A 26,199-nucleotide genomic window follows, 5' to 3' on the forward strand; every position below is an offset into this window, starting at 1 on the left:
GACTAGAGCTGAGTCTGTAATGACTTTTTTTTTTTTGTAATGACTTTTCGATTGGCTTGCAATCAATCCCCCAAATGTTAGTTAGTAATTAAGTGCCTGGTGTGTAAGCTTGTCTTTGGAGAGTGGCTCGGGGAAGTCGTTTCTGCAAGCTGCCCGTTATTCTGTCTATCGGGAACAAGAGAGATCGGATTGCCTCTAAGGAGCCTCCATCTAGACACCCACTCACTAACCCTCTGTCTTTTCTGATCCAGGGAAGACAAGGCCATAGGGGAGCCCAGGGAGCCTTGGTGAGTAGCCTTTCTCTCCTGTCCTCTACGGGAGGTGGGGCCAATGAGCTAGCATTTGATAAGGGTGCTGCAGGAAGTGCCGAGCACTGGATATGAGCCCTACCAACCGGTGGAGCCAGTGTCCATCAGTTAGGTGGCCAGACACAGGACAGACCTAAAGTAAGGCAAGCCTCCTTCATGAACACCTCAGAGACAAGGGGACCTGTGTGGATCTGCAGACTGTGCTGTTCACTGACCCTGGGCTTTGACTGCAAGACAGAGCAATTCTGTCTTAGAGTAAGGAATGACCTGGAGTCCAGTCCTTAGACAGCATGGAAGAGTACAGTCCTAGGCCAAGAGGGGCACGATCCAAGTCAGACAAGACAGTTCCAGGTACCATGCCATGCAGCACTAGGTACTGTGAAGAGAAAACCTAGATGGAAACCATGTGAAGAGAATCTTAACACTGAAAATTCATCCATCAGGGGGAACCCGGGACGCCTGGACCTCAAGGTGAATCAGGAGCTGAAGGATTACAAGGCTCACAGGTGTGTCGGAATATTTATAATACTGATAATAATGCTGCTATTCTGATGGGAAGACGTAGTTCTGTGTAAACATAAAAAACTGAAACAATTTGAAGTTGCCCCTACCCTCCTCCATGGTACATGTCTCAGGGATTCTGCATTTCCCAATGCGGGTAGATGACTTTGCTCCATTTTTGCAGCTTATTTATAGAGGAAAGCTTGCTCTTGTGTGTACCTGGCATCATGTCTGCATTTTAATCATAATGAATTATTGAGACCTTAATACTTTGTCACTAATCAGTATCCGGATCAACAAATTGGTTTTACTTAAGTGAGGTCCTGCACACAGACTCCCATAAAGGAAACTTAGAAATTGACAACTGTTATTCACCTCTTCTGAAGCTAGCTCTATGGGGGGTGACAGGGCTTCCAGAATATCACTGATAGGGCTCCATTTGAGGCATCTGCATATTCTCTTGGTCATATCATTAGTGAGACAGGCATTGGAGTTGTGACATCTCTTTCTTTTCCATATCAGAAATATGCTAGGGTCATCCAAGACAGTGGCTTTAACACAAGGGTAGTTGGTCACCTTGCTATTCTTTGGAACTCTACATTCAAATGGGTATATCTTTCCTTTTCTCCTTTGCCTTTTGCTTCTCTTCTTTCTCAGCTATTTGTAAGGCCTCCTCCAACAGCCATTTTGCCTTTTTGCATTTCTTTTTCCTGGGGATGGTCTTGATCACTGTCTCCTGCACAATGTCACTAGCCAAGATGATCACTCACCTAGAGCCAGACATCCTGGAACGCAAAGTCAAGTGGGCCTTAGGAAGAATCACTACAAACAAAGCTAGTGAAGGTGATGGAATTCCACTTGAGCTATTTCAAATCCTAAAAGAGGATACTGTGAAAGTGCTGTACGTAATATGCCAGCAAATTTGGAAAACTCAGCAGTAGCCACAGGACTGGAAAAGGTCAGTTTTCATACCAATCCCAAAGAAGAGCAATGCCAAAGAATGTTCAAACTACTGCACAATTGCACTCATCTCACATGCTAGCAAAGTAATGCTCAAAATTCTCCAGGCCAGGCTTCAACAGTACATGAACCATGAACCTGCAGATGTTCAAGCTGGATTTAGAAAAGTTAGAGGAACCCGAGATCAAATGGCCAACATCCACTGGATCGTCAAAAAAGCAGAAATTTCCAGAAAAAAACGTCTATTTCTGCTATATTGATTATGCCAAAGCCTTTGATTATGTAGATCACAACAAACTATGGAAAATTCTTGAAGAGATGGGATTATCAGACCACCCTACCTGTCTCCTGAGAAATCTGTGTGCAGGTCAAGAAGCAACAGTTAGAACTGGAGGTAGAACACCGACTTGTTCCAAACTAGGAAAGGAGTACATTCAAAGCTGTATATTGTTACCCTGCTTATTTAACTTATGTACAGAGTACATCTTGTGAAATGCCAGGCTGGATGAAGCACAAGCTGGATTCAAGATTGCTGGGAGAAATATCAATAACCTCAGATATGCAGATGAATGACACCACCCTTATGGCAGAAAGTGAAGAAGAACTAAAGAGCCTCTTGATGAAAGTGAAAGAGGAGAGTGAAAAAGCTAGGTTAAAATTCAACATTCAAAAAACTAAGGTCATGGCATCTGGTCCCATCACTGCATGGCAAATAGATGGGGAAACAATGGAAACAGTGAGAGACTATTTTCCTGGGCTCCAAAATCACTGCAGATGGTGACTGCAGCCGTGAAATTAAAAGATGCTTACTCCTTGGAAGAAAAGTTATGACAAACCTAGAAAGCATGTTAAAAAGCAGAGACATTACTTTGCCAACAATGGTCCGTCTAGTCAAAGCTATGGTTTTTCCAGTAATCACGTATGGATGTGAGAGTTGGACTATAAAGAAAGCTGAGCACCAAAGAATTAATGCTTTTGAACTGTGGTAGTGGGGAAGACTCATTTGAGAGTCTGTTGGACTGCAAAGAGATCCAACCAGTCAATCCTAAAGGAAATCAGTCCTGAATATTCATTGGAAGGACTGATGCTGAAGCTGAAGTTCCAATACTTTGGCCACCTGATGCGAAGCACTGACTCATTGGAAAAGACCCTGATGCTGGGAAAGATTGAAGGCAGGAGGAGAAGGGGACGACAGAGAATGAGATGGTTGGATGGCCTCACTGACTCGATGGACGTATTTGAGCAAGCTCTAGGAGTTGGTGATGGACAGGGAGGCCTGGCGTGCTGCAGTCCATGGGACTGCAATGAGTCAGACATGACTGCCAGCCTAAGTCCATCCCCAGCCTTTGTAGGGAGAGGAGTGGTGTTATCTGAGCCCCTATAGGGTTCCTGTGATGCTCAGACTGTGAACCAAGGTGAGAGTGGGTGCTCTGACCACCATTCACCCTGAGCAGCCAAAACATCTTACAGCTGCTGTTTTGGTGATGAGAAGCTATACCAGCACCTCTCATTTTCCTTTCCATGCGAGAGAACCATATGAGAACCAAACAATTGATGGGAAATATGGCAGCTAATATGTTTTAATTCCTCTGATAGAGATCTTCTGTGAAAATGTCCTTTTGTGCTAACTTAGAACAACTTGCTTTCTCTTTTACACATCGAAGTACTTTGGCCCGATAACTTGCCACATCACAGGAGTCCATCTGCCTACTGTTTGTGTCTCGCTTCCTTCTTCTGTGGGTTTTATTTCTTCTTTAAATCTCTTTTCCATTTCTACCTGTTACAGAGGGATAAGGTCTTATACCCAGGCAGGGAATTTCTTCATAAGAGCTGCTCCACGGAGTCGGGATCTCCCAGCACCTTCTCTTCTGAGACAAGCTTAATCATTGTGTTAAACTGCTTGAAGGGCTAGGCTGGTGCTTTTCCATGCGCGTCTTTCAAGAGCAGTAGCAAAGAAAACCCCTTTTCATTGACTTGATTGCATTGTGTTTCTTTTGTCACCCCCAAAGGGATTAAGCGGACCTCCGGGCAAGAAAGGAGAGAAGGGAGACGAAGGACAGAAAGGACCGCAGGTGCGTGACCAAGGTGGTCCTGTCAGTGGCCTCCAACCTCCCTTCTCCTCTTGCTTCAGAAACATCTTCGCATAGAGATTATATTATATTATCTAGATGTGGAGTCTTTCATTTGAGGATTAACCTGGGACAAACTGGGGGAAAAATACTTAGCACAGCTCAGATTCCCTGTTCATTCCCCCTTCTCCTTCCCTGGGGTTTGATTTGGAAAGCACAGACCTACTTCATCTGCCTGAAGAAAGCCTTTAGGAGAATGCGCATCGTGCTGACTCAGGAACATTTACAAACCTGATACATTATTCAGGCTTTTCTAACTTTTGAAAATTATCTGTGTCATGCCTGTCTCCGTTGACGAGAGATATTTGAAACTGACTCTACAAAGATTGCTTGCTACTCGAATTTATTTGATTCCAAAGTTCAGCTTTGAATTCACCCCCTGAAGCTACTTGCTTCCTGAGTTTCTGATGGTGAATAATGAGAGTTTGGATGGTAAGAGATTCATATGAAAACGTTCTGAATCTGTTCACTTTTTCAGTGCAGATGGCGAGAGTTTAGAAGGCAAGGGCTGCCTGTGTTTGCTTTAGTGATCTTCCCAGCGTGTTTGTGAGAGACATGTTGGCCCCCTTTGCAGGTTAGGAACACATTTGGCATCCCTTTTCACATACGTGGATGGCGCAGAGTGTGAAAGTGACACTGACAGCACAACATCTTGTTCTAACAAGATCAGTCCATTACAGAGTTGCCACATTCAGAAGTAATGTGTGTTGCATCAAGGGTGCCATTTTAATTTCTCACTAAGGCCCCATCTGGACTAGGCACATCCCTGTAAATGAAAACTTGGGCTCCTTTAACCAGGACTGAATCCCAAGGCATCTGGTTTCAGGTTGGGTCTCTTTCTCTTCTTCAGCAAGTATCAAGAAGTCATTAGAAATGACACAAAGAAAAGCCAATCTATTCTGACAGATTTTGTATGAATTGTTGCAGTGCCAAAGTCTATGTTTCCTGTTTTCTTTCAGGGTGCTCCTGGACCAGTAGGAGATAAAGGGAGTGTTGGAAGGCCTGGTCTTTTGGGGAAAAAGGTAAATTCCTACAGATTTCAAATGCTGAGAAAAGAGGAGCTCCGTTTTTTGAATTTTCATGTTAATTCTTCACATGATCCAGGCACCATCAACCACTCACCCATTTTCTGCAATAGATTCTTTTCCTTTCTCTGTGAAATTGCCTCATTTCACTAGGAGAGACATGGTTTATTCACCTATCATAAAGCAACTCTGATAAACTCAACTCCCTGGTTTTCTGAATGCATCAAGGCACTTGTGGCAGAGTTGGCCAGGGACATGGGGGATGTCAGAGCTCAAATCTGTTCATGCATGCAGTCTTCTGTCTAACTCAACCTGCCTTCTTGGAAGTGTCCTTACTTCCAAGATCCCTAGAGAACAGACCACTGGCCTGTTCAGAATCCCACTCTCCTGCTCAAGACCTTTCAGAGGCTCCCTCCTCCAAGGCAGCTTCATGGGCCTGAGCTCTGTCCTGTGGTGGAAGCCAGGCTTGATTTTTACTGATCTGAAGCTCTTCTTGCCTCACTCACTAGGGAGAACCTGGGATTCCTGGAGATCCAGGGCCAGCGGGGCAAGTTGGACAGCGAGGAAAGCAGGTACGAGGTTTTAGGACCCTCACCCTTTCTCAGTTCCAAGGGCTCAGTAAGCGGAAGAGGGCTGATACTATCAGGTCAAGCAGCTGGGTCCAGAAGATGTTTTGGGACCTCCGAGGAAGATGTGAGGACGTTCCTCTGGCTCCCTGCAGCTTTCATTCTGCAGCTGGTCTGTCTGCTGAAACAAGGGGAGAACAGTTGTTAACAGGGAACACGGAATGCAGAGAGAATAACGGATGAGTTCAGGATGTTAACAACCTATATGGCCTTGTCAGTTGCAAGTCAGGACTGCCAGTTTCTCTTGAGTTCCTGCAAAACTCCAGAGTGACGAGAAGAGGGGAGGATCAAGAAGGATCAAGAAATAGGGTATCTGTTTTAGTGTCTCTGGCTGTACCAGGACCTCAGTAGTTCACTGAGCCACCAATATAGGAAAAACTAGGAAAATTTTTATTTTCTTCTCAAAAATAATGTTTATTAAAATGTTGCGTGTAAATATTGTAGAAAGTTGGGTAAACATAAAATATGGGAAATGGAAAAAAAAATTACCCATAATCCCACCATTTTGAAATATGTAACATTAATATCCTGGGATACTTAAAAAACTTCTATTTTTCCCTATTAACACTGTATCATGAACATATTTTCAAGTCATTACATCTTCCCCTCAATGTTGCTTTTAGTAGCTTCAAAATATTCTACTGAATGTATGTACCTTAGCTCATTTGACCGATTTCTTATTACTGTATATTCAGTTTACTTTCAGTTTTTCACTGTCTTAAATAGCACAGCAATGAACATTCTTGTATGTAACTAAGTTTTTGGATGAAGCCATAATTAATTTCTACATAGGAATTTCTAGAAGTAGCATAGCTAGGTCAAGGAATATGTACATATTTAATTAAGGCTTTAAACCCTATTGCAACATGCCCTTAGGAAAAATCAAACAAGGTATAAATTGTTATTCAGGAAAAATATTCACTTCAAGGCATACATACCAACAATAGGCATTGTCCTTTTTTTTTTTTTTCTTCATCTTTACCAATTTTATCTCGTTACTGTTTCAAATTGCATTTCTTTGGTTACTAGTGAGGATAACACTTTTCCATATGTTTACTGGTCATTTATAATTCTTCTTTGAGGAATTCCTCACCCAGTGTTCTTTGGACTAGCTCTTAATTTTCCAGGCAAGTAACCACTACTGATCCGTCAGTCTAAATGGCCATCCCTCTGCCTCCTGCAATGTCTGAAAAGCAGAGCTGACCGGTAAAGTACCACGGCCATACCAGGAAATGCAGAAAACTAAGCAACATGCATATTTTAAGAGTTCAAGGTTGTCAGGCTCCCTCCACCTGGAAGTCCCCAGGGCTTTGCTCCTGACACTATAATCTCCTCAGTATAAGTTACAATTAATTTTCACTTTTAAGGAACTGAAATAAACTGATTTGTTCACAGGGTGATTATGGCATCCCAGGTTATGGTCCTGTGGGACGAAAAGGAGTCAAGGTAAATATGGAAAACAATTATTTCTTTAATTGGTGAAAGTGTTAGCCTCTCACTTGTGTCCAACTCTTTGAGACCCCATGGACTGTAGCCCACCAGCTTCTCTATCCATAGAATTCTCCAGGCAAGAATACTGGAGTAGGTTGCCATTCCTTTCTCCAGGGGATCTTCCCGACTCAGGGATCAAACCCAGGTCTCTTGCATTGCAAGCATATTCTTAACCATCAAACTTAATAATAGAAGAAATGATTATACTGCAGAAATGGTGTGTTGATTTATTTATGTTATCTGCTGAAAATTGCAGGGTTCAAGAGGATTCCCTGGAGATATGGGCCAAAAGGTATGGTGCACATGAACTTGTCAAATTTACTGTGATCTTGACCTTCTACATGAGAAGTAAGATAAGTCAGTGGATCTGAATGAAACAGAAAAAAAAAAAAAGCAGGATAATTGGTTGCCTGAGCTTCATAAAAAAAAGGACCATACTTAACCCCTATGAATCCTTAAATTGGAAAAGATGTCCTTCACTGCCTGATATTCCTTGTCTTGAAACCCTACCTCTAGGTACCCTCTCAAGTTCACTCCTTTGTCTTTTTCTTGATTTCTCTACCCTGGTGATCTCATGCAAAACTCTTGGCATCTGCTATTGTTCTTTGCCCTTCATCTTCATAGCTTCACTTCCTCTGGCCTGAAAGACTACAAGAGTCTTCTCATTGGTTTCCTACTTTCAAATTTAACCTCAGTTAGTTCAAAACACTATTGTCACCTGTTTTTTCCAAGGTATAGCTTTGTTATGTTACTTTCTTGGTCAAACATCTTCTAGAATTCCTATTGCCTATCAGCCTGAATTTGACCTCCAAGGGCTATGACCAGATGCCCCTTCCATTTTAACTCAGGTTATTTGTATTCTATACATTGGAATTCTGTGATAAGAATTCTTTTAAAAATCTTGCAAATGAACTTATTTACAAAATAAACCTACAGACACAGAAAACAAATGTGTGATTACCAAAGGGGTAAGTTGGGGAGGGATAAATTAGGAGTTTGGGATTAATATATATGTTCTCCTGCTGCTGCTGCCGCTAAGTCACTTCAGTCGTGTCCGACACTGTGTGACCCCATAGATGGCAGACCACCAGGTTCCCCCATCCCTGGGATTCTCCAGGCAAGAATACTGAAGTGGGTTGCCATTTCCTTCTCCAATACAGGAAAGTGAAAAGTGAAAGTGAAGTCGCTCAGTTGTGTCTGACTCTTAGCAACCCCAAGGACTGTAGCCTACCAGGCTCCTCTGTCCATGGGATTCTCCACACTCTACTATATATAAAACAGATAACCAGCTGTATAGTACAGGGAACTATACTCAATATTTTGTAAAAATTTTTAAGGAAATGGAATCTGAAAAAGAATATATATATGTGTGTGTATGTGTATCACTGAATCACTGTGCTATACACCTGAAACTAACATCATAAATCAACTATACTTCTATACTTCAATAAAAAGTCAAATAAATAAATAAAATTATCCTGTCTAGAAGACTGGCTTCCAATCATTGATGGAAAATATGGTTGAAAAAATAGAATGTCTGAGCAAACTGACTCAACCTCAGTAAAGGAAAATAGCCAAGTTTTGAGTCCCCTTAACAGTGGTTTTAATTGATGAATTACCAAAAGAGATTCTTTTCTAGGTGGAGAAGGGTACAAGAAGGGACTACATAAATAACTTTTAGAATAGGAGTTCTCATTGTAAAGGACCAATTTTCTAATTTGCTGATAAAGAGAAAATTAGCACATTTCAATTTACAGATAAATGTGAAATTAGCTTATTGATTAAGTGCTAAATTAGTTTTCCACCCAAGTCAGAATAAATTTGTTTTTACCTTTAACTTTTTGAGAAACAACTCAGGAATTTAGGAAGTAATTCATTGTTTAGTACTTTATAAAGTCAGCACCCCATATGTTTTCCTTGATTTTCAAGCAATTCTCTTTAGGTATTTTTAGTAACTGATGGACGAGCCATTGGATTGATATTTATGCATAAATATTTGTGTTCTCAGACAATTAAAATAGTTTGGGGAATATCTAAGTGTATCATTTAGACTTAGTTCTAAATTATAAGAAGCGAGACATTTAATGTTTAGTATGTGATATAGTTACAAAATCAATTAGGTTTTGGTTTGGAGAGAATTATTTTCATTTTATCATAGCAAGCATTTTAACATCTTGATTTCTTATATTTGACTCTTTAGGGTGATGCTGGTGATCCTGGAATTCCTGGTGGGCCTGGACCAAAAGGATTTAGGGGATTAACCGTAAGTGGTCTATAATTGCAGAAATAATAAATATTTCTTTGAAGATTCTGGCCTTTATATTATAATTATAAATGTGGATTGTCAATCCAACTCAGGGTCATCTGAAATGCCACTTCCTAGCTGTGTGATCTTCAACACAACTTTTCAAGGTCTCTATTGCTGTAACATGAGAGTTAATGACACCAAAAGTCCCTTTGAGCTCCAAAATTCTATGGTTGCATGAATCTGAACTATTTTAAGTTTTTGCAGATTGATAATAAGCTGTTCCAATAAATGCCAGTGTCTTCCAGTCTTTTCTAAGACATATATTAAAGCCCAGGGTATTAACCCTGTGAGTGGAAATGAAGCATGAAGCTGACATCTTCCCACTGTGTCCTGGAGCATTTTCTGACAATTCTGGTTCCAGAGTCATGGTCACTTGAGGTGTTCATTTTAAGCAAGTCTGTTGAGATGTTCTAATAGCAAAGTGCAGAGTGTTATAGTTGTTGAAAAACAAAATGCTGAGACAAGCATCCTTTCATTTTAAAATTGAGTGTTATATCAATGGTCATTAGCATTGTGAAAGAGATGCAATTGAGTAGATGCAATTTACATCTGGTTGGATATTTTTCATTAGCATCTATATCCATTACCTTGAATTATGGGGAATGATACAGCCAACCCATGTCGTAATGAATGTGGGGAATTATTTTCTTGTTTGATCCTTTGCAGATGGTAGGTTTTATTAGCTCTCCACATGCTCTAGTATATTTGCTTTTTAAAATGCTAATTCTAGCTTATGATTGATTTAGATTTAAATGCACAGCCAGTGCCTCTTCACTAGATGAAGAGGCTAAGAAGGAAATGGATGTTTACCAGTTATTAAGAATGGCTATTTAAAGAGTTTCTTGATGAAAGTGAAAGAGAGGAGTGAAAAAGTTGGCTTAAAACTCAACACTCAAAAAACTAAGATCATGGCATCCGGTCCCATCACTTCATGGCAAATAGATGGGAAAACAACGGAAACAGTGATAGACTTTATTTCTGGGGGCTCCAAACTCACTGCAGAAGGTGATTGCAGCCATGAAATTAAAAGATGCTTGCTCCTTGGAAGAAAAGCTATGACCAACCTAGACAGCATATTAAAAAGCAGAGACATTACTTTGTCACCAAAGGTCTGTCTAGTCAAGGCTATGGTTTTTCCAATAGTCATGTATGGATGTGAGAGTTGGACTATAAAGAAAACTGAGTGCCGAATATTTGATGCTTTTAAACTGTGGTGTTGGAGAAAACTCTTGAGAGTCTCTTGGACTGCAAAGAGATCAAACCAGTCAATCCTAAAGGAAATCAGTCCTGAATATTCATTGGAAGGACTGATGCTGAAGCTCCAATACTTTGGCCACCTGATGTGAAGAACTGATTGATTTGAAAAGACCCCAGTGCTGGGAAAGATTGAAGGCAGGAGGAGAAGGAGACAGCAGAGAATGAGATGGTAGGATGATGTTACTGACTCAATGGACATGAGTTTGAGCAAGCTCCAGGATTTGGTGATGGACAGGGAAGCCTGGCATGCTGCAGTCCATGGGGTCGCAAAGATCGGACACGACTGAGCGACTGAACTGAACTGAACTGAAGAATGGCTATTTAGAATTAAAGATAAAAATTATATATCATCTCAATAAATGCTGAAAAAACATTGGACAAAATTCAACATCTTTTCTGTATAAAAACTCTTAACAAATTAGGTATAGAAGAAATGTACGTCAATACAATACATACAAAAAATCTGCAGCTAACATCACACTCGACAATGAAAGGTTGAAAACTTTCCTGCTAGGACCAGGTACAAGACAAAGGTGTCCACTTTCTCTACCCTATTCAACATAGTACTGGAAGTCCTAGCTAGAGGGATTACACAAGAAAGGGAAATAAAAGTCATTCTAATGAAAGGGAAGAAGTAGAAGTGTCTATTTGCAGTGATATGATCTTATAGATAGAAAATCTTAAAGACTTCACCAAAAAAATGCTAGAACTAATAAAGTCAGTAAAGTTGCAGGATACAAAATCAACATATAAAAATAAGTTGCATTTCTATACACTAACAATGAACTGTTGGAAAAGTTAGTTTTTCTCTGAGTTCTATGAGTAAAAAGGATGGCTATTTATGCTAAAAGTAAGGAACTTGCTTGACTTGAACTATTGTTTGCTTTTTCTAAATTTTTAAAAGCAATTATAAGGTCTCATTAAGGCTGAGGGAGTCCCCATGGATAGAGGATGTGGAAACTCATGTATATTTCTACCTGCAGCTCACGGTAGGCTTGAAAGGTGAAAAAGGCTCTCCAGGACGCCAAGGACCTCCTGGACGGAGAGTAAGTACACTCACGAGTACTAAGTACTGTGCGGCTTCGTAGGATGCCCAATGGAATGGGCACAGAACGTAAAGTCAGAAACATTGGGTTCAAGTCCAAGTTCTGTTTCTTGCTGCCTGGGTGCCCTGGGCCTATTAGTTTCCTTCTAAGATGGTAATGATGTGTCCTGTTTGAACCACCTCAAAAGGTAGCTGTGAGGCTCAGATAATCAACTGTGAATGTTCTTTGTAAACTATAAAATTTCAATACAAATATGAGCTAGGACTGTTAATTTTTACTGAGGCTTTAAAATAGAGATAGAATTGCATACGCTTCATTAAGGTGTCCTGACAAGTTGATAAGAGTTTCCCAAGACACTGTTGTTACTTTCCTGAACTCATGATTTCAATGCTAAAGAGATTTGGAGGGAAAATTGCCACTTTGCTCTGTGATTGAATTATGAGGGATTCAGTTCCCTCTAGAAGCATTCCTGAGCAGAGCCAGGCACATCTCTCACGGCAAGATATCCACATCTCTATGTTAGTGCCTTTTGTTTTACTGTGATGACTTATTAACCTGTTTCTCCCCTCCTAAACAGAACAGTCAAGTAAGAGCTAAATGTTGCCCCTGCCTGTTTCGTGTGTGAGGTGCAGAAAGCAGTGTGTGAAGGAGAGGAGCAACTGCTTACTCTTGTTTTGTGCAGTGTGACTGTTTTCTGACTACCTGGAGGCGTTCTTTAACTTGCCACTTCATAAAGAAAAAAAAAATGCATCTTTCATGGAAAACTGAGTCTGTAATAGAATGAGAATCAACAAGAGTAAAGGATACTCTGATATAATCTTTTCTTTTGCATGAAGGAACTAGTGACTATTCTTAGGCACGTGGGTGAGAATCGAGTTCCTGGGTCAATCTGGACTGGTCTCCTTTCCAGATTCTGGAGCTCGCCCTGGGGGTCCCACATCTTCCTGCTCTTGTGTTTGGCCGTGCTGATCTAGACTGTGGCTTCTCTGTCTCAGGCCTGTGGCCCTTGGCTTCTGCTGAAGAAGTTGCTCCAAGTTATTCTTAAACTCAGTCTTTTGGGACCTACTCTCTACCGTCTGATCTTCTGTAGGATGTGGGCTGTCCATCCTGTTCATTAGTTGGAAACTGTTCCTCCTTCTGTTTAAAGGGCTGTACATTCTTTTCTGTTTCCTGCTGTCACTTGTAAAGGGAAGAATGAGATTCTGCAGCTTTTAGTGAGAGGCATATTTCCTGATTTGGATCAGGAAGAAAATATGCCCCCAGAGGGTAAGATCATGGATGCCATCACATTTCTGGTTAACAGTAGCAGCATGCAGAGGGGTACCTCAGCCCTCAGCAGATGTTTAGCTGTTCATTGGGTGGATGGATGGATGGATGGGTGCTCAGGTTATCATTTAGAAAGAGGTTCTTTCACTGACGTCAGTAGTTGAGCTTCTGGCGGAGAGTCAGTGAAATTGCATAGCAGTCATGAACATGTGATAACATTTTCTGAAGCCAGCATCCTAGCTTTCACCAGCTGCCCAGAGGGATTCCTATGTGCAAACACATTAAGAACCAAATGCCAAGAAGAAGGCTGATCCTCATAAAAGAAATTAAAAGAGAGAAAGAGAAAAACTCACAGTGTCAAGAAAAGTGGCTGTGTGTGTTTAGGAGCCTTCCTTGACTCATCTCACCTGATTATCTGTACTCCTTCCATCCAACACCTTTCAGGATTTACGGGCTTAGTGTGCATGCTCTCCTTCCATGTAGCGTCCATTCTGCTATGTAACTGCCTTTTTCACATATGGGGTGGCTGCATGCTGCTGCCAGAAATTTAAATATACTTCAGTAAATGTCTCTCCTTCATGCTATTTCTTGGGAAGCTTACTGCTTGTAATTTTAAGTATTCTTATGAGAAATGCCTTCTAAATGTTCTATCTGCAGTACATAAATCTTTAAGAAATACTTTTGTTTCTTTCCTTCTTGTCATCCTAGAAAAATCATTCAGTTCAATCCAGGTAGATATTAGCTTAATTGATCAAATGCTGAAACAGAAAGGTTTATACTCTTGGTGTGTGTCAGGAAATAGCGTTGAAGACTCCAGTTCTTCTACTAATAACTTGCTCTGTGTTTGTTCTCCTAGGGCCCTAAAGGGATGGCAGGGCAGCCCGTATATTCTGTATGTATCTCATTATTCACGTACACAAAAAAATGCAACCCGTTCCCTGGGAAATGAATATGGCCACTTGGAAGTCACCGTGCTCATGTTTCTTTTTTTCCTCTCTCCTTTTCCACTTACAGCAATGTGATCTAATCCAGTTCATGCGGGACCGCAGTCGTGAGTATCTGTGTGTCTTAGGGCATTGGTGCTTGGTGGGGGCACTTAGGACGAAAGCCGTGTGGGGATGCGGAATCAGTAGGCTGGACTCGCTGGTGGAGAAGCCCCATGTCCTCAGCAGCAGGCTTGCTGTGAGTCCCTGCTGCGGGAACAGCTCATGACAAAGGTGGAAGGAAAAGACAGGTGCCTTAGCTCAGAGGTGTACTTTCTAGAGGGAGAGAAAACACGCCTGTGAAATACAATGTGACCAACTCAAAAGGTGTGTGACTCAGCTCACACTAGGATAGCAGTTATGTACCAAGGCCCGGAGGGCATGATGTGAAAGGGATGAACGTGGCGGTTTGAGGTGATATATATGCTGTTGCTGTTTGCTTGCTCAGTCGTGTCCCATGTCCAACTTTTTGCGACCCAGTGGACTGAGGCCCACAAGGCCCCTCTGTCCATGGGATTTCCCAGGCAAGAATACTGGAGTGGGCTGCCATTTCCTTCTCAAGGAGATCTCCCTAGTTCAGAAATTAAATCCAAGTCTCCTGCATTGGCAGGCAGATTCTTTCCCACAGAGCCCCAGGGAAACCCCTATATGTACACACACACACACACACACACACACACACACACACACCACACTAGAAACAAATATAAGAAGAGAAATTGGGGAAATGTAGCCATGTATTATGTTAGGGTGGTAGACTTGTATGTGGTTTTTCTTTCTTTGTGTTTCCATTGTGGTTTATAGTCATGCTACACAATCACAATCAGAGGAATGGAAAATCCGAGAGACTTACTGAAGGAGATTAGATAAAAATGTAGTCATTGCAGGTGTATGGCCAGCAAGGACCAACAACAGAATCAAGTTTAAAATACCATAAGGCCAGATGGGGAGAGGTTTGGTACCACCGTGGATGAACAGACAGAGGAAGAATTGTGAGGAAAATAGATTAGTAGGAAGAGGTGACGAGTTTCCACATTTCAGAGGGAAAGGAATGCTGTGCAGACCCTAAATTGAAATGATCGACAGGCAGCTGATGAAATAGAGTCCTCTAAAGGTGAGAATCAAGGAAGAAACTCAGAAAGCTGGAGTCACTAATGTCCATAGAGCCTCAGGGATGGATGAGATTCCCAAGAATGTGCAACTTGAGAGACAGATATGGAAACCCAAGGGATGAACCCAGGGAGTTGCCCTAGCAAAAAGAGTGGACCTAACCCCAGAAAACCGGCATTGCAGGGAGTCCTGCCAAGTGTGGGCAGCTTGGGGAAAGGCCGCAATCAGCCAATGGAGAGAACTCCAAAGTGAGGTGTTGGGTGGGGCGGGGCAGGGAACCCATGTCAAAGATGTCCCTGGGGAGCTGAAAGGCTCTCCGGCACGGTGAGGAGGTGAGAACCAGCCCTGGGCTCAGGGAGAGAACAAGCGGAGAGCATTGTGGAGAGAAGGGTGTGTGACCCAATCAAGGACGACCTGAGAGGGAGAAGGGGTGGGGAGGTGAGCACCCGCCTTGGAGGATTTGGGCTTTGAAGGGCACTTCCCAACACTGCATGGAAGGAGTTAGTCAGGAAGTTTGGTGGTGGGGAGGGAGTGAGCAGGGTTTGTAACCAGACCATGAGCTACAGAATGCAGAAGTGAGATGGGGAAAAAGACATTTGGAGCTAATTCAGATGGCCTTCCTTGATGGCTGACACCCAAGGTCCCGCAAGGTTGGAATCCTGCTCCATCGGGGTTGTTCTTCAGCCCTAGGACAGCTCTAGCCACACCAGGATGAGGGCCTGGGCCCTGGGCTAGTGGGTGGCACCTTCCTCCAGAATAAAATAAGATCTGGAAGGCTGTGGAGAACAGGGAGAGAAAGCGGTGGTTGGAATAACATAGGAGGGCCCTAGTAATCAGAGTGTTAGAAGAAGAGACATAATAAACTGGACTTTCAGGAAAAACTAAATATAAAACAGGAAACACACTGAAAGAAGTCAAGTAGTTTCTCCAAAGTCATGCAGCTTTGCCAGACTGAAACCAGACAAAAGTGTTTGTTCCTAGAGTCTGTGCTTCTAGCGTCGCAGCTGGGCTGGAGGTTAACCAATGGGACTTCTCAGTCAGAAAAAGGAATCTATTTCAGGCCCGGAGATGCAGAGGAGGTGGTGGGCCCTGTGTGCCCTCTGCTGACCCTCAGCATCTCAGCAGCTGCAGGATAAAGACAAACAAACGTGCTCATAGGATTGACTTGAGGGGGTGCGGGCCGTGGGCCTGCCGGCTGACAGCTGGGTTGTTGCCAGGGCTAGTAAAGTCTTTAAGTGTCTTGGAGTGATCATTCGCTTCCAGGGTGTTGAGTAAAAGGAGCAGGGAAATTGTTAGGCTTGTGCTTAAAGATTTACCAGTATTCCCCCTGATTCATCTCACACTTACCAAGCAAATCATTTGGAGAAACCAGATGCTCAGAAGAAAGCCTTGGGTGTTCCTTCTGTCTGAATACAGAGATCAGTCAAACACAGGAGCTGTGGTTTTTTTTTGTTCTTTTTTTTTTTTTTTTTTAAGCAGAGACAAAATTCATTTGGAAATCCCCACAGTTCTGCAGAAAAATAGGAGGTACCCAAGGTGTTCATCAAGGAAGACAAGAAGACCCCATATTTTAGTCCTGCCTTGCTGAATGGTTCTCAGAAGGCTGTAAAAAGAGAGACAAAACAAATTTAATTTTAGCTATCATGCCATTTGATCAGAGGCTCACCTGTTCTGTTTCTAAAACAAGTGACCAGTGATTAAAATTTCAACCAGAGTTCTGCTAATGTCTGCTGGCCAGGGCTCGAAAGGAAGAAAGATCAGGAAGATCCATAAAATAGTAGAATTCTGTGTCCATCCTCCTCTCACTTTTAACCTTGACCTCCTGTAATTAGGAATTAGCTTCATTTGCAATAAGAGCTAAACAGAATACTAAGTTTTGTTGAAATTTTGTTTTGGGGGTTATTTTTAGTCTGAGTTTCAAAAATGTAACAGACTCTTTCTCTCTCTCTCCTTTTTATAGCTTGTTGGAAAGGTGAGTATTCTTACCATATTATGTTTCTTGCTGAACTACTTCCTGCATTCTGACAAGCCCATATACACACTGCTGTATATAAGACAGATAACCAACAAAGACACTGTATAGTACAGAGAACTCTGTTCAGTATTTTATGATAACCTATAAGGGAAAAGAATCTGGATATATATATTTATATATCGATGTATAAATGAATCACTTTGCTGTATGCCTGAAACGAACACAACATTGTACATCAACTACACTTCAAAAAATAATAAAATAAGAGTAAAGATAAATGGGCTAAATATTTGAATAAGCACTTCATAAAGGAAAAAAAAACTCTCATCCCCATGAGAAAAGGGATTTCTAACTTCTTGGTAGACACGTATTATGACTGTAACTGTACACGTCATGTTTGGACCTGACTATACAATGCTGACCACCTGGTCCCCAGCCCCTTCTCAAGCTGTTCTTTCCAAGTCCTGCCACAGTTTCCAGCTCCTTTCCTTCACGGGGTAGGTTCTGCGCCGCTGAGCAGTTCAGGGCGAGGCCAGGTATCTGACCATATTCTGTTGCTCCATCTGCTGCTAAGTCTGTGGACACTGGCACCTTGGATAGGTGATGATTCCTTTCTTCCATTTGTCCTCCATTCACACCTCTCACCTCCACGTGTTCCCCGCTTGTCAGCCTGACCCGGAGGACGGAGGAGGATCTTCCAGGGCATCAACAAGAGCTGGTGTTCAGTGACCCCTCAGAGGACGTTGCCCCTGAAACCAGTTAGATCAACTCCAAGACCTCCTCGTCTCCTAGCGGCCTGTTGAGATAGATGAACAGGGTCTTTGAGCTCATCCCAAAGTTTGGTGCCATTCCCTTTAATCCCCCCAAACTCTGATGTCTAAGAGCTCAATAAAATTTCATGGATTTGAATTAAATTTATCAGGGACCATGCTGGCACTAAGAAAGGGAGAGATGAAAAATAAATGGAAATTGGTAGTGCCTTCTGGGGATATCTGTGATGATGCATCATCTATGAAGATGCTTATCTACCATTTTGTTAAGCATTTTTACTATAAGGTTAAGAACTGTGTGCTACAGTCCATGAGGTTGCAAAGAGTCAGACACGACTTTGCAACTGAAAAAGAAACAAGACATCATTTATCTCATTTTCTTTTTCATTGTTGGGTTTCATAAAATTTCTTCGCAGTAAAACGTCTTGATTCAAAACACAGTCTTGATATCAACACTTTCTCCTCTATTTCTATTACTGAGAATAGCGGCTGGGAGATGGGATACTTTAATGTGCTTTGGGAGTAAGCCAGATTGGGGAGAGTAAAATAGCCTGTGTACATGGAGGGTTGGCTAATTTTTAAATAATTTCTTTTTCTCTTCCTGTGTCCAGACTTTAACAAGGCCTTTATGTATAATCATAGAGGAGATTCCCTGTGAAATTCCCAAAGTGCAGTTATTATCAAACCATTAGGACTGAGTTGGGGATTACAGACAGCTCAATGCAGGTCTGCTGTGGACCACTATGCTGCCCCTTCCTTCTGCCACTCTGGCTGTCATCCCAAAGCCCCTGAAATCCCCTCTCCCTAGAAACAGCCTCTTTGTCCTCTGAAGAATAATCCCCAAGAAGAATAATGATCACTGTCTACCTTTCAATATCATGATCCTCCGGAGACAGGTTCCTCAAAGGTAGACCTGTGTTTGTTCATCTTCACGTGTATCTCACAGGGCATGTTACCCTGTATTTCACATGATGAATACTCAGATATTTGCCACATAAATGGATGAAAATCTTCCAACTGACTTTATCATTATTAGTAGGTCATTTCTGAAGTTTGTTTTGTTTTGTTTTAAGAGAATAAGCTTTCAGATTTTCTAAAAACCAATAGTTTCCTTTTAAAATTTTCAATAGAGAGAAATTCACTCTTTTGTCCAGTTTTTACACAGGCGTGATTCGTGTAATCATCGCCACAGTCAGGATACAGGGTAATTCCATCAGCCCAAACACTCCTTCCAGTTTCTTTTTAAATAGAAGACAGATGGTAGATGGTGAAGTCTGAGCATTATATTGCCAGATATCACTACTCTGCATGTAGGTAACACTTTAGGCTAACAAAGCAGAATCCTTCCCCCCCTTTACACGTGGATAGCTCTGATTCTAGATTTGATGTGACAGCTGCATTTCCCCAGACCTCAGTGTCAACTGTCTCACTGGAGTAAATGGAATTGGAAAGCCTTCTGACCTAGTGAAACAACTTAACGCTTCTGACTCTTACTTTTGTAGAAAAGTGTCCTGTGTATCCAACAGAGCTGGTATTTGCCCTGGACCAGTCCAACGATATCACAGAGCAGAGATTTAATGAAATGAGGGACATCATCACTTCTATTGTCAGCGACCTTCACGTCAGGGAAAGTAATTGCCCTGTGGGAGCAAGAGTTGTTGTGGTTTCCTACAACTCGGACACCGGCTACCTCATCCGTGGGTCTGACTACCGTAACAAGAAGCAGCTTCTTCAGCTACTCTCCCAAATAAAATATCAAAACTCTGGGGAAGTCCGAGACATTGGGAATGCGATGAGGTTTGTGGCTCGGAACATCTTTAAGCGGACGTCTGCGGGAGCCAATGTGCAGAGAGTTGCTGTGTTTTTTAGCAATGGACAAGCTGCAAGTAGATCATCCATCATCACGGCCACCATGGAGTTTAGCGCCTTGGATATCAGTCCTGTAGTCTTCGCTTTTAATGAGAAGGTTTATCTCGATGAGGCTTTTGGGGTAAGTACCTCCCTTGGCAATGTCTTTGTTTTTAGATACTGGTACTGGCAGAATAGGAATACTGGGGAGTAGGAATCAAGTGGCCCCTTGATCCCCTGTACAATTTTCATAGCTGTCTTGTTGCAAAGTCCTTGAAATCCAATTTCTAGTAAACACAGAACTGAATGCATGTTATCTCCATTTAAAAATCGAGAAACTGAGTCCTAGATTGTTGAGTGACTTCTCCCATTTGTACACTTACTAAGTGGCTCAATCAAGCTTTGAGCTTGAGTTTGTCTGATAGAGAGGACTGTCGGTTTTCTGCTGATCTAGTACTTCTCAAATCTGCCATCTCTTGGCTGTGTCTCATTGAACAACTGGTCTTAACCTGTGATGGGTAAAGTTTAAGGGACCTTTGAACCCTTAATGTTGTGTAAAACTATGATGTGTATGAACCTTTTTCCCAAGAGGAGTTCTGTCCCTTTTGGATTCACAGATTCTCATGGGATCTGTGCTTCCCTCTTTCTCCCACCAAACATAAGAACTTCTCCATCTACTGTTCTACTGTTATAAAATATGTTCATATTAACCATGAAATATATGCTTCTGAAGCTGGGGGAAGCCATTATGTTGCCCAAGAGATTATAAGGATCTATTTTACACAAATCCACATGTGTGAGTACATGCTAATTTGCTTTAGTTGTGTCCAACTCTTTGTGACCCTATGGACCATAGCCCATCAGGCTCCTCTGCCCATGGGATTCTCCAGGCAAGAATACTGGAGTGGGTTGCCATGTCCTTCTCCAGGGAATCTTCCTGACCCAGGGATCAAACCCACATCTCTCACATGTCCTGCATTGGCAGACGGGTTCTTCCTCACTAGTGCCAACTGGGAAGCCCACAAATACATATATTTCTACTATAACAAGAAAAGTCCTCCATAACATGAAGAGATTTAATCTGCTCATAAGAAAAACACAATTATTTTTGAAAATAGGAGCCATAGAGTCACAGTAAATCCTGACAGAAAGAATTGTAGGAAGTTAAAGTATTTTTATAAAAATATTACCGCCCAATATAGATTATTTATTTATTTGTTTTCTTATGGTATGTGTCCTCCCACTGGAATACAGGGTAGAGGGATCATCTGCTTTGTCTATTTCTGTATCCCCAGCACCTGGAATAGTACCTATTTAACATTGTATGCACTCAATGAATATTTGTTGAATGAACAAATGCATGAAGAGCATGTGACTGACTCCTATGAATAAACTTCCTTGATTCACCAGGGTTGCAATTAATGTTTTGGGCTTCCCTGATAGCTCAGTTGGTAAAGAATCCACCTGCAATGCAGGAGACCCCAGTTCGATTCCTGGGTCAGGAAGATCCACTGGAAAAGGGATAGGCATTTAATGTTTAACACAGGGGAGCAGCACGATCAATACAAAATTGTACCAAAGCATCCAGTTTCATAAAAATTAGAGAGTAGAAATGTAGTAGCTACTTTCTAACTATAAGGCTGGAATGATTATAAATATTTCAAAATACTCAGCACTTTACAGAAAACCAGAGGGGGGTGGTTTTTCTAATCTGTTAATTTCTTGAGGGGGAAGAAACAAAAGCACGAGCATGTCTGTGGATTGAGAGATCCATTCATCACCTGAGAATGATTTATTTCTTCCAAATAATCAAAGTATCTGTGATGCATTGTGCTTCATACAAAGTAAATGCCCAAGATATAGTCATTGAGCCACTGAATGAATAAATGAATGAATAAATTGAAGTGTAGTTGATTTACATATTGTGTTAATTTCTGCTGTACTGCAAAGAGATCCAGTTATCCATAGAGTCATTCTTTTTCCATTGTGGTTTATCACGATATTGAATACAGTCTCCTGTGCTATACAGGAGGCTCTTGTTGTCTATCCATCCTATACATAATAGTTTGCATCTGATAACCTCAAACTCCCCATCCTTCCCTCCTCTGCACCCCCTTGGCAACCACCAGTCTTTTCTCCGTATCTATGGGTCTGTCTCTGTTTTGTGCATGTATTCATTCGTGCTGTGTTTTAGATTCCACATATAAGTGATATGATATTTGTCTTTCTCTAGGTCCATCCCTGTTGCTGGAAACGGCATTATGTCATTCTTTTCTATGGCTGAGTAGTATGGAATAGGCTTTTTTTCTTTTGAACTTTTTATTTCGTATTGGGGTATAGCCGATTAACAATGTTGTAATAGCTTCAGGTGAACAGTGAAGGGATGTATGACTGGAACAGACTTTTAGTTGGAATTTGTGATCAGGGAAATCCAGTTGACATCTGAAAGATGCACCTTCTTTTTACTCATAGATAGCATAATTGGGTGGAGATAGTGGTGTGCATGCGTGCTAAGTCACTTCAGTTGTGTCTGACTCTTTGCAAGCCTATGGGCTGTAACCTGCCAGGCTCCTCTGTCCATGGAATTCTCCAGGCAAGAACACTGGAGTGGGTTGCCACGCTCTGCTCCAGGGGATCTTCCTGACCCAGGGATGGAACCCACATCTCATGTCTGCTGCATTGGCAGGCGGATTCTTTACCACTAATGCCTCCTGGGAAGCCCAGAAATAGTTGGAATCACTACTTAGAGAAGTCAAAGGTAACTTGTGAATGTAAAATTTCTACAGGACCCAACTCCAGAAGCTGATGGATAGCACATAATCAACTGGTATATAATCAGAAATGTGTAAAAATTCAATGCAGAATTGCAGGCTTGGAGATAGGAATGAGGTTTTAATACCTAACCCAGTGAGTGAATCTTGTGGTTATCTTGTGGCAGTTTTCTTATAAAACTGAGCTGCTGATACAGTTTCTGTGTTTCCTTCGGTTATGTTTAGGATCAAAGGGGGGTAGTTGTGTGTGTGTGTGTGTGTGTGTTTGTATGTGTGTGCATACATGAAGATGCACAGAATAGAGCAATGAGCAACAATGCAAGGTGATGGTGACCAGTCAGGTGTTTTTCAAACTCTTGAAGTGGGTGCACAGTGAATTCTTGATGATGTTACCAAGTCCAGGCTTGCTCTGCTTGTTGAACAACAGGCCAGTAAATCTGGAGACAAGGTATTGAGGCTAGTTATAATGACTTTATTTGGAAAACTAGCAGACCAAGAAGATGGCAGACTAATGTCTCAAGATAACCCCAAAAAAGCCATCTTATTGGGGTCTGAAGGCCAGTTTCTTCTATAGAACACAGAGGGGAGATGGGAGGTGAGTAAATAAAGTAAAGAGGCCCTTAATCTTGCAAATGTCTGCTGGAATGGTCAGCCTCAGGTAGGGGATGTGTTAATTTCTTCTTTCTTGCAGCCACTCACAGGTGGACAGAATCACCTGTGACTCTGAACAAAGACACTTTGGTTTAACACACAGGCAGAGGGTCAGGGTTCCCCAAGGCAATTTTGTATGGACAGTATCCTTTCAGTGAACAAAAGCAATGGGAAGCAAATGTTAAAGAAACAGATTCTTCCCTGTAACAATGATGACTAAAGACCACTACAATATTGTAAAGTAATTAGCCTCCAACTAATAAAAATAAATGAAAAAGAAAAAGAAAACAATCAAATGAGCATATATTTCTTTTTCAATGCAGTTTGACAACACAGGAACATTTCAGGTGCTTTCTGTTCCTCCAGACGGGGAATATGATCCATTAGAAAGGCTTCGGCGCTGTACCCTTTGCTATGGTAAGACTAATGAAAAGAATTTATTGGGCTGAAACACTTAAATGCCTTCTGGGGGAGTTATTAAATCTATCTTTATCAAAGATTTTTGATTGTAGATTCTATTTTAAGTTTTCCAGTCTTTCAACACCATATGTTAGGGTTTCAATCTCTGTAATGTTGGAAGTTTCCATAGAATGTAAAAATTAGTTTAGAAGATTATCCCAATTGATTTGGCTCTTCCTGGGGACAATTTGATAGTTTGTATCAAAGGCTTCTAAAATATTAGAAATATTTTCTAAATGAGTTTGGACATGAATTATAGACTTCAAATATACCTGTTACTTATATCTACTTTCATCAAAGATGTTCCCAAGTTGTCTGCTAGTGGTCATAGAAATTATGAGGAAGTTGAAAATTCCTTATTAACTTAAATGATGAAGTATTGAAGTTGAAGAGGTATTGATTAGATGATTAATTTTTGATAATCAGTTTCTTATTCATTGGAAGATCTCAACCAACAGTGTCTCCTTGTGCCAACATTGAACCAATGATGAATCTCTATGTTTTCAGATAAATGTTTTCCAGATACTTGCAAGAAAGAAATTGTCTTACCTGAAAGTTCATACATGGATGTTGCCTTCCTCTTAGACAATTCTAGGAATATAGCAAGTGATGAGTTTAAGAATATGAAAGCCTTGGTGAGCTCAATGCTTGACAACTTTGACATTGCCTCAGACCCTATAATCTCAGACTCTGGTGATAGGATTGCCTTGTTGAGCTATTCTCCTTGGGACAGGAGACAGAAGAATGTGGTAAACACAGAGTTTGAGTTTACAACTTATAACAATCAAGCTCTAATGAAAAGGTACATTGAGACTGACCTCCAACAGCTAAATGGAGAAGCCACCATTGGTCATGCCCTACTGTGGACCATGAAGAATCTCTTCCCAGCAACACCCAAGCTAAGAAAACACAGGGTCATCTTAGTGGTCTCCGCTGGAGAAAACCGTGAGAGAAAGGAATTCTTAAAGAAGATGGCTCTGAGGGCCAAGTGTCAAGGTTATGTCATATTTGTGATTTCCCTGGGTTTGACAACCGAGGAGGACATGGAGGAGCTAGCCAGCCACCCACTTGATCACCATCTGATACAGCTTGGGAGAATTCATAAACCAAATCTGGATTATGTTGTGAAGTTTTTAAAGCCATTTGTGTACTCAGTGAGACGTAAGTCACTATTTTTTTTTTACCTCTTTGTTTTAATAAATTAGTGTTTGTTAATAGTGTTGATAACCCAAGATATCTCTGTATCTATAGCTTACCAAAATATATGAATTGGTTGGTGAAAGGGTGACAGGAATAGGACACATCTTTGTTATACCCTATTTATACCTGGGTCATGATACCGCTTTCATGATAGAATGTCTCTTAGCCGAAATCTCAGCACAATAAAGCACAGAGTGACTTCAGATCTCCTAAACCACACTTACTCAGCCTAAATAAGTTCTTGCAGCTCTTATGTGGTCTCCAGGTTGAACATTTAAATAAAAGTTTTCCCTGCTACACCTGGTTTTTTTCCAATCTTGGCATGCCTGGAGACCTGTGTGAGAGTGCTGCTCCCCAGAAGTCTAATTACAGATCATACAGGAATCTTGTTAGAATGCAGGTTCTGATTCAGTACATGTAGGGTGGATCCTGAGATTCCACATTTCTAACAGGCTCCTCAGAGATGTCAGTGCTTCTGGCCCACAGATCATACTTAGAGTAGCAAAGTTCTAGGTCAATGTACTACGAAGTGTCATCCATTGGACCAGTGTTAGTCCATAAACTGAAGAGTACAGAGAGAAATACACAAATTGATAATGAGCATCTAGAACTCTTAGAGCAATTTGACATGGCCACATTAGAATGTGTACTTTGTCTCACTGAACAAAAGATAAACCAAAAAGATCAGTCTGCAAAGGGCTGGAAATAAAAATACCTTGTCCTTCACCACAAGTGGTTCCAGAAATGCTCTTTCCAGACAGATCATTCTCAGCTGGGGATGATTTTGCCCCCCAGATAACATTTGGAAATACCTGGAGACATTTTTATTTGGCACAACTAAGGGAGAGGATACTCCTGGTATTTAGTGGGTAGAGACCAATGCATGCATGCTAAGTCGCTTCAGTTGTGTCCAACTCTTTGTGACCCTATGGACTGTAGCTTGCCAGGCTCTTCTGTCCATGGGATTCTCCAGACAAGCATACTGGAGTGGATTGCCCTGCCCTCCTCCAGGGAATCTTTCCAACCCAGGGGTTGAACTTACTTCTTTTATATCTCCTGCATTGCCAGGCCAGTTTTTTTTTACCACTAACACCACCTGAGTAGAGACCAAGGAGGCTGCTAAACATCCTACAATTCATTGGATGCTTCCCCCACAACAAGGAACAATCCAGCGACAAAATGTCAATAGCGTTGAGGTTGAGAAACCCTGCTCTAGAAGATCCCGTAGAATCAGAGCTAAACCTCTTCTTTCTGGGAATCTGCTGGAACCAATTCCACCATCTTAGGATTCCAGAGTCACCCTAGTATTCAAGGAATCTCTAACACTACCATGGTGACAAAATCTTGGGAGTTCACTCTTCTTTGGAGAAGGAGCATCTCCTTTTTCCTGCAACTCACATTTGATTGACGAATTCAATAATTGCCCCTTTTGGAATATCATGTTATTTCTTTTACCCTAAGTCCTTCCATTGTAATGCACCATTATATTATGAAAAAAGAAAAAGTACTTCCAAG

The 26,199-nt window shown here is 41.5% G+C and overlaps 1 protein-coding gene across 4 annotated transcripts in view; it reads left to right on the forward strand.

Moving 5' to 3' along the window:
- Positions 1-26,199, forward strand: part of COL6A5 (collagen type VI alpha 5 chain) — a 152,456-nt gene that overhangs the window by 70,358 nt on the left and 55,899 nt on the right. For all 4 annotated transcript variants that reach the window (XM_043875110.1, XM_043875111.1, XM_043875112.1 and 1 more), the window contains exons 21-35: positions 252-287; positions 752-814; positions 3,779-3,841; positions 4,858-4,920; positions 5,433-5,495; positions 6,945-6,995; positions 7,297-7,332; positions 9,241-9,303; positions 11,589-11,651; positions 13,774-13,809; positions 13,932-13,968; positions 16,971-16,982; positions 19,258-19,745; positions 23,349-23,442; positions 23,992-24,645. In XM_043875110.1, coding sequence (XP_043731045.1) covers positions 252-287; positions 752-814; positions 3,779-3,841; positions 4,858-4,920; positions 5,433-5,495; positions 6,945-6,995; positions 7,297-7,332; positions 9,241-9,303; positions 11,589-11,651; positions 13,774-13,809; positions 13,932-13,968; positions 16,971-16,982; positions 19,258-19,745; positions 23,349-23,442; positions 23,992-24,645 — 1,822 coding nt within the window. The remainder of the gene's footprint in view (positions 1-251; positions 288-751; positions 815-3,778; positions 3,842-4,857; positions 4,921-5,432; positions 5,496-6,944; positions 6,996-7,296; positions 7,333-9,240; positions 9,304-11,588; positions 11,652-13,773; positions 13,810-13,931; positions 13,969-16,970; positions 16,983-19,257; positions 19,746-23,348; positions 23,443-23,991; positions 24,646-26,199) is intronic.

Source organism: Cervus elaphus, chromosome 19 (assembly GCF_910594005.1).
Source record: "Cervus elaphus chromosome 19, mCerEla1.1, whole genome shotgun sequence".
In the NCBI taxonomy this organism is placed as follows: Eukaryota; Metazoa; Chordata; class Mammalia; order Artiodactyla; family Cervidae; genus Cervus; species Cervus elaphus.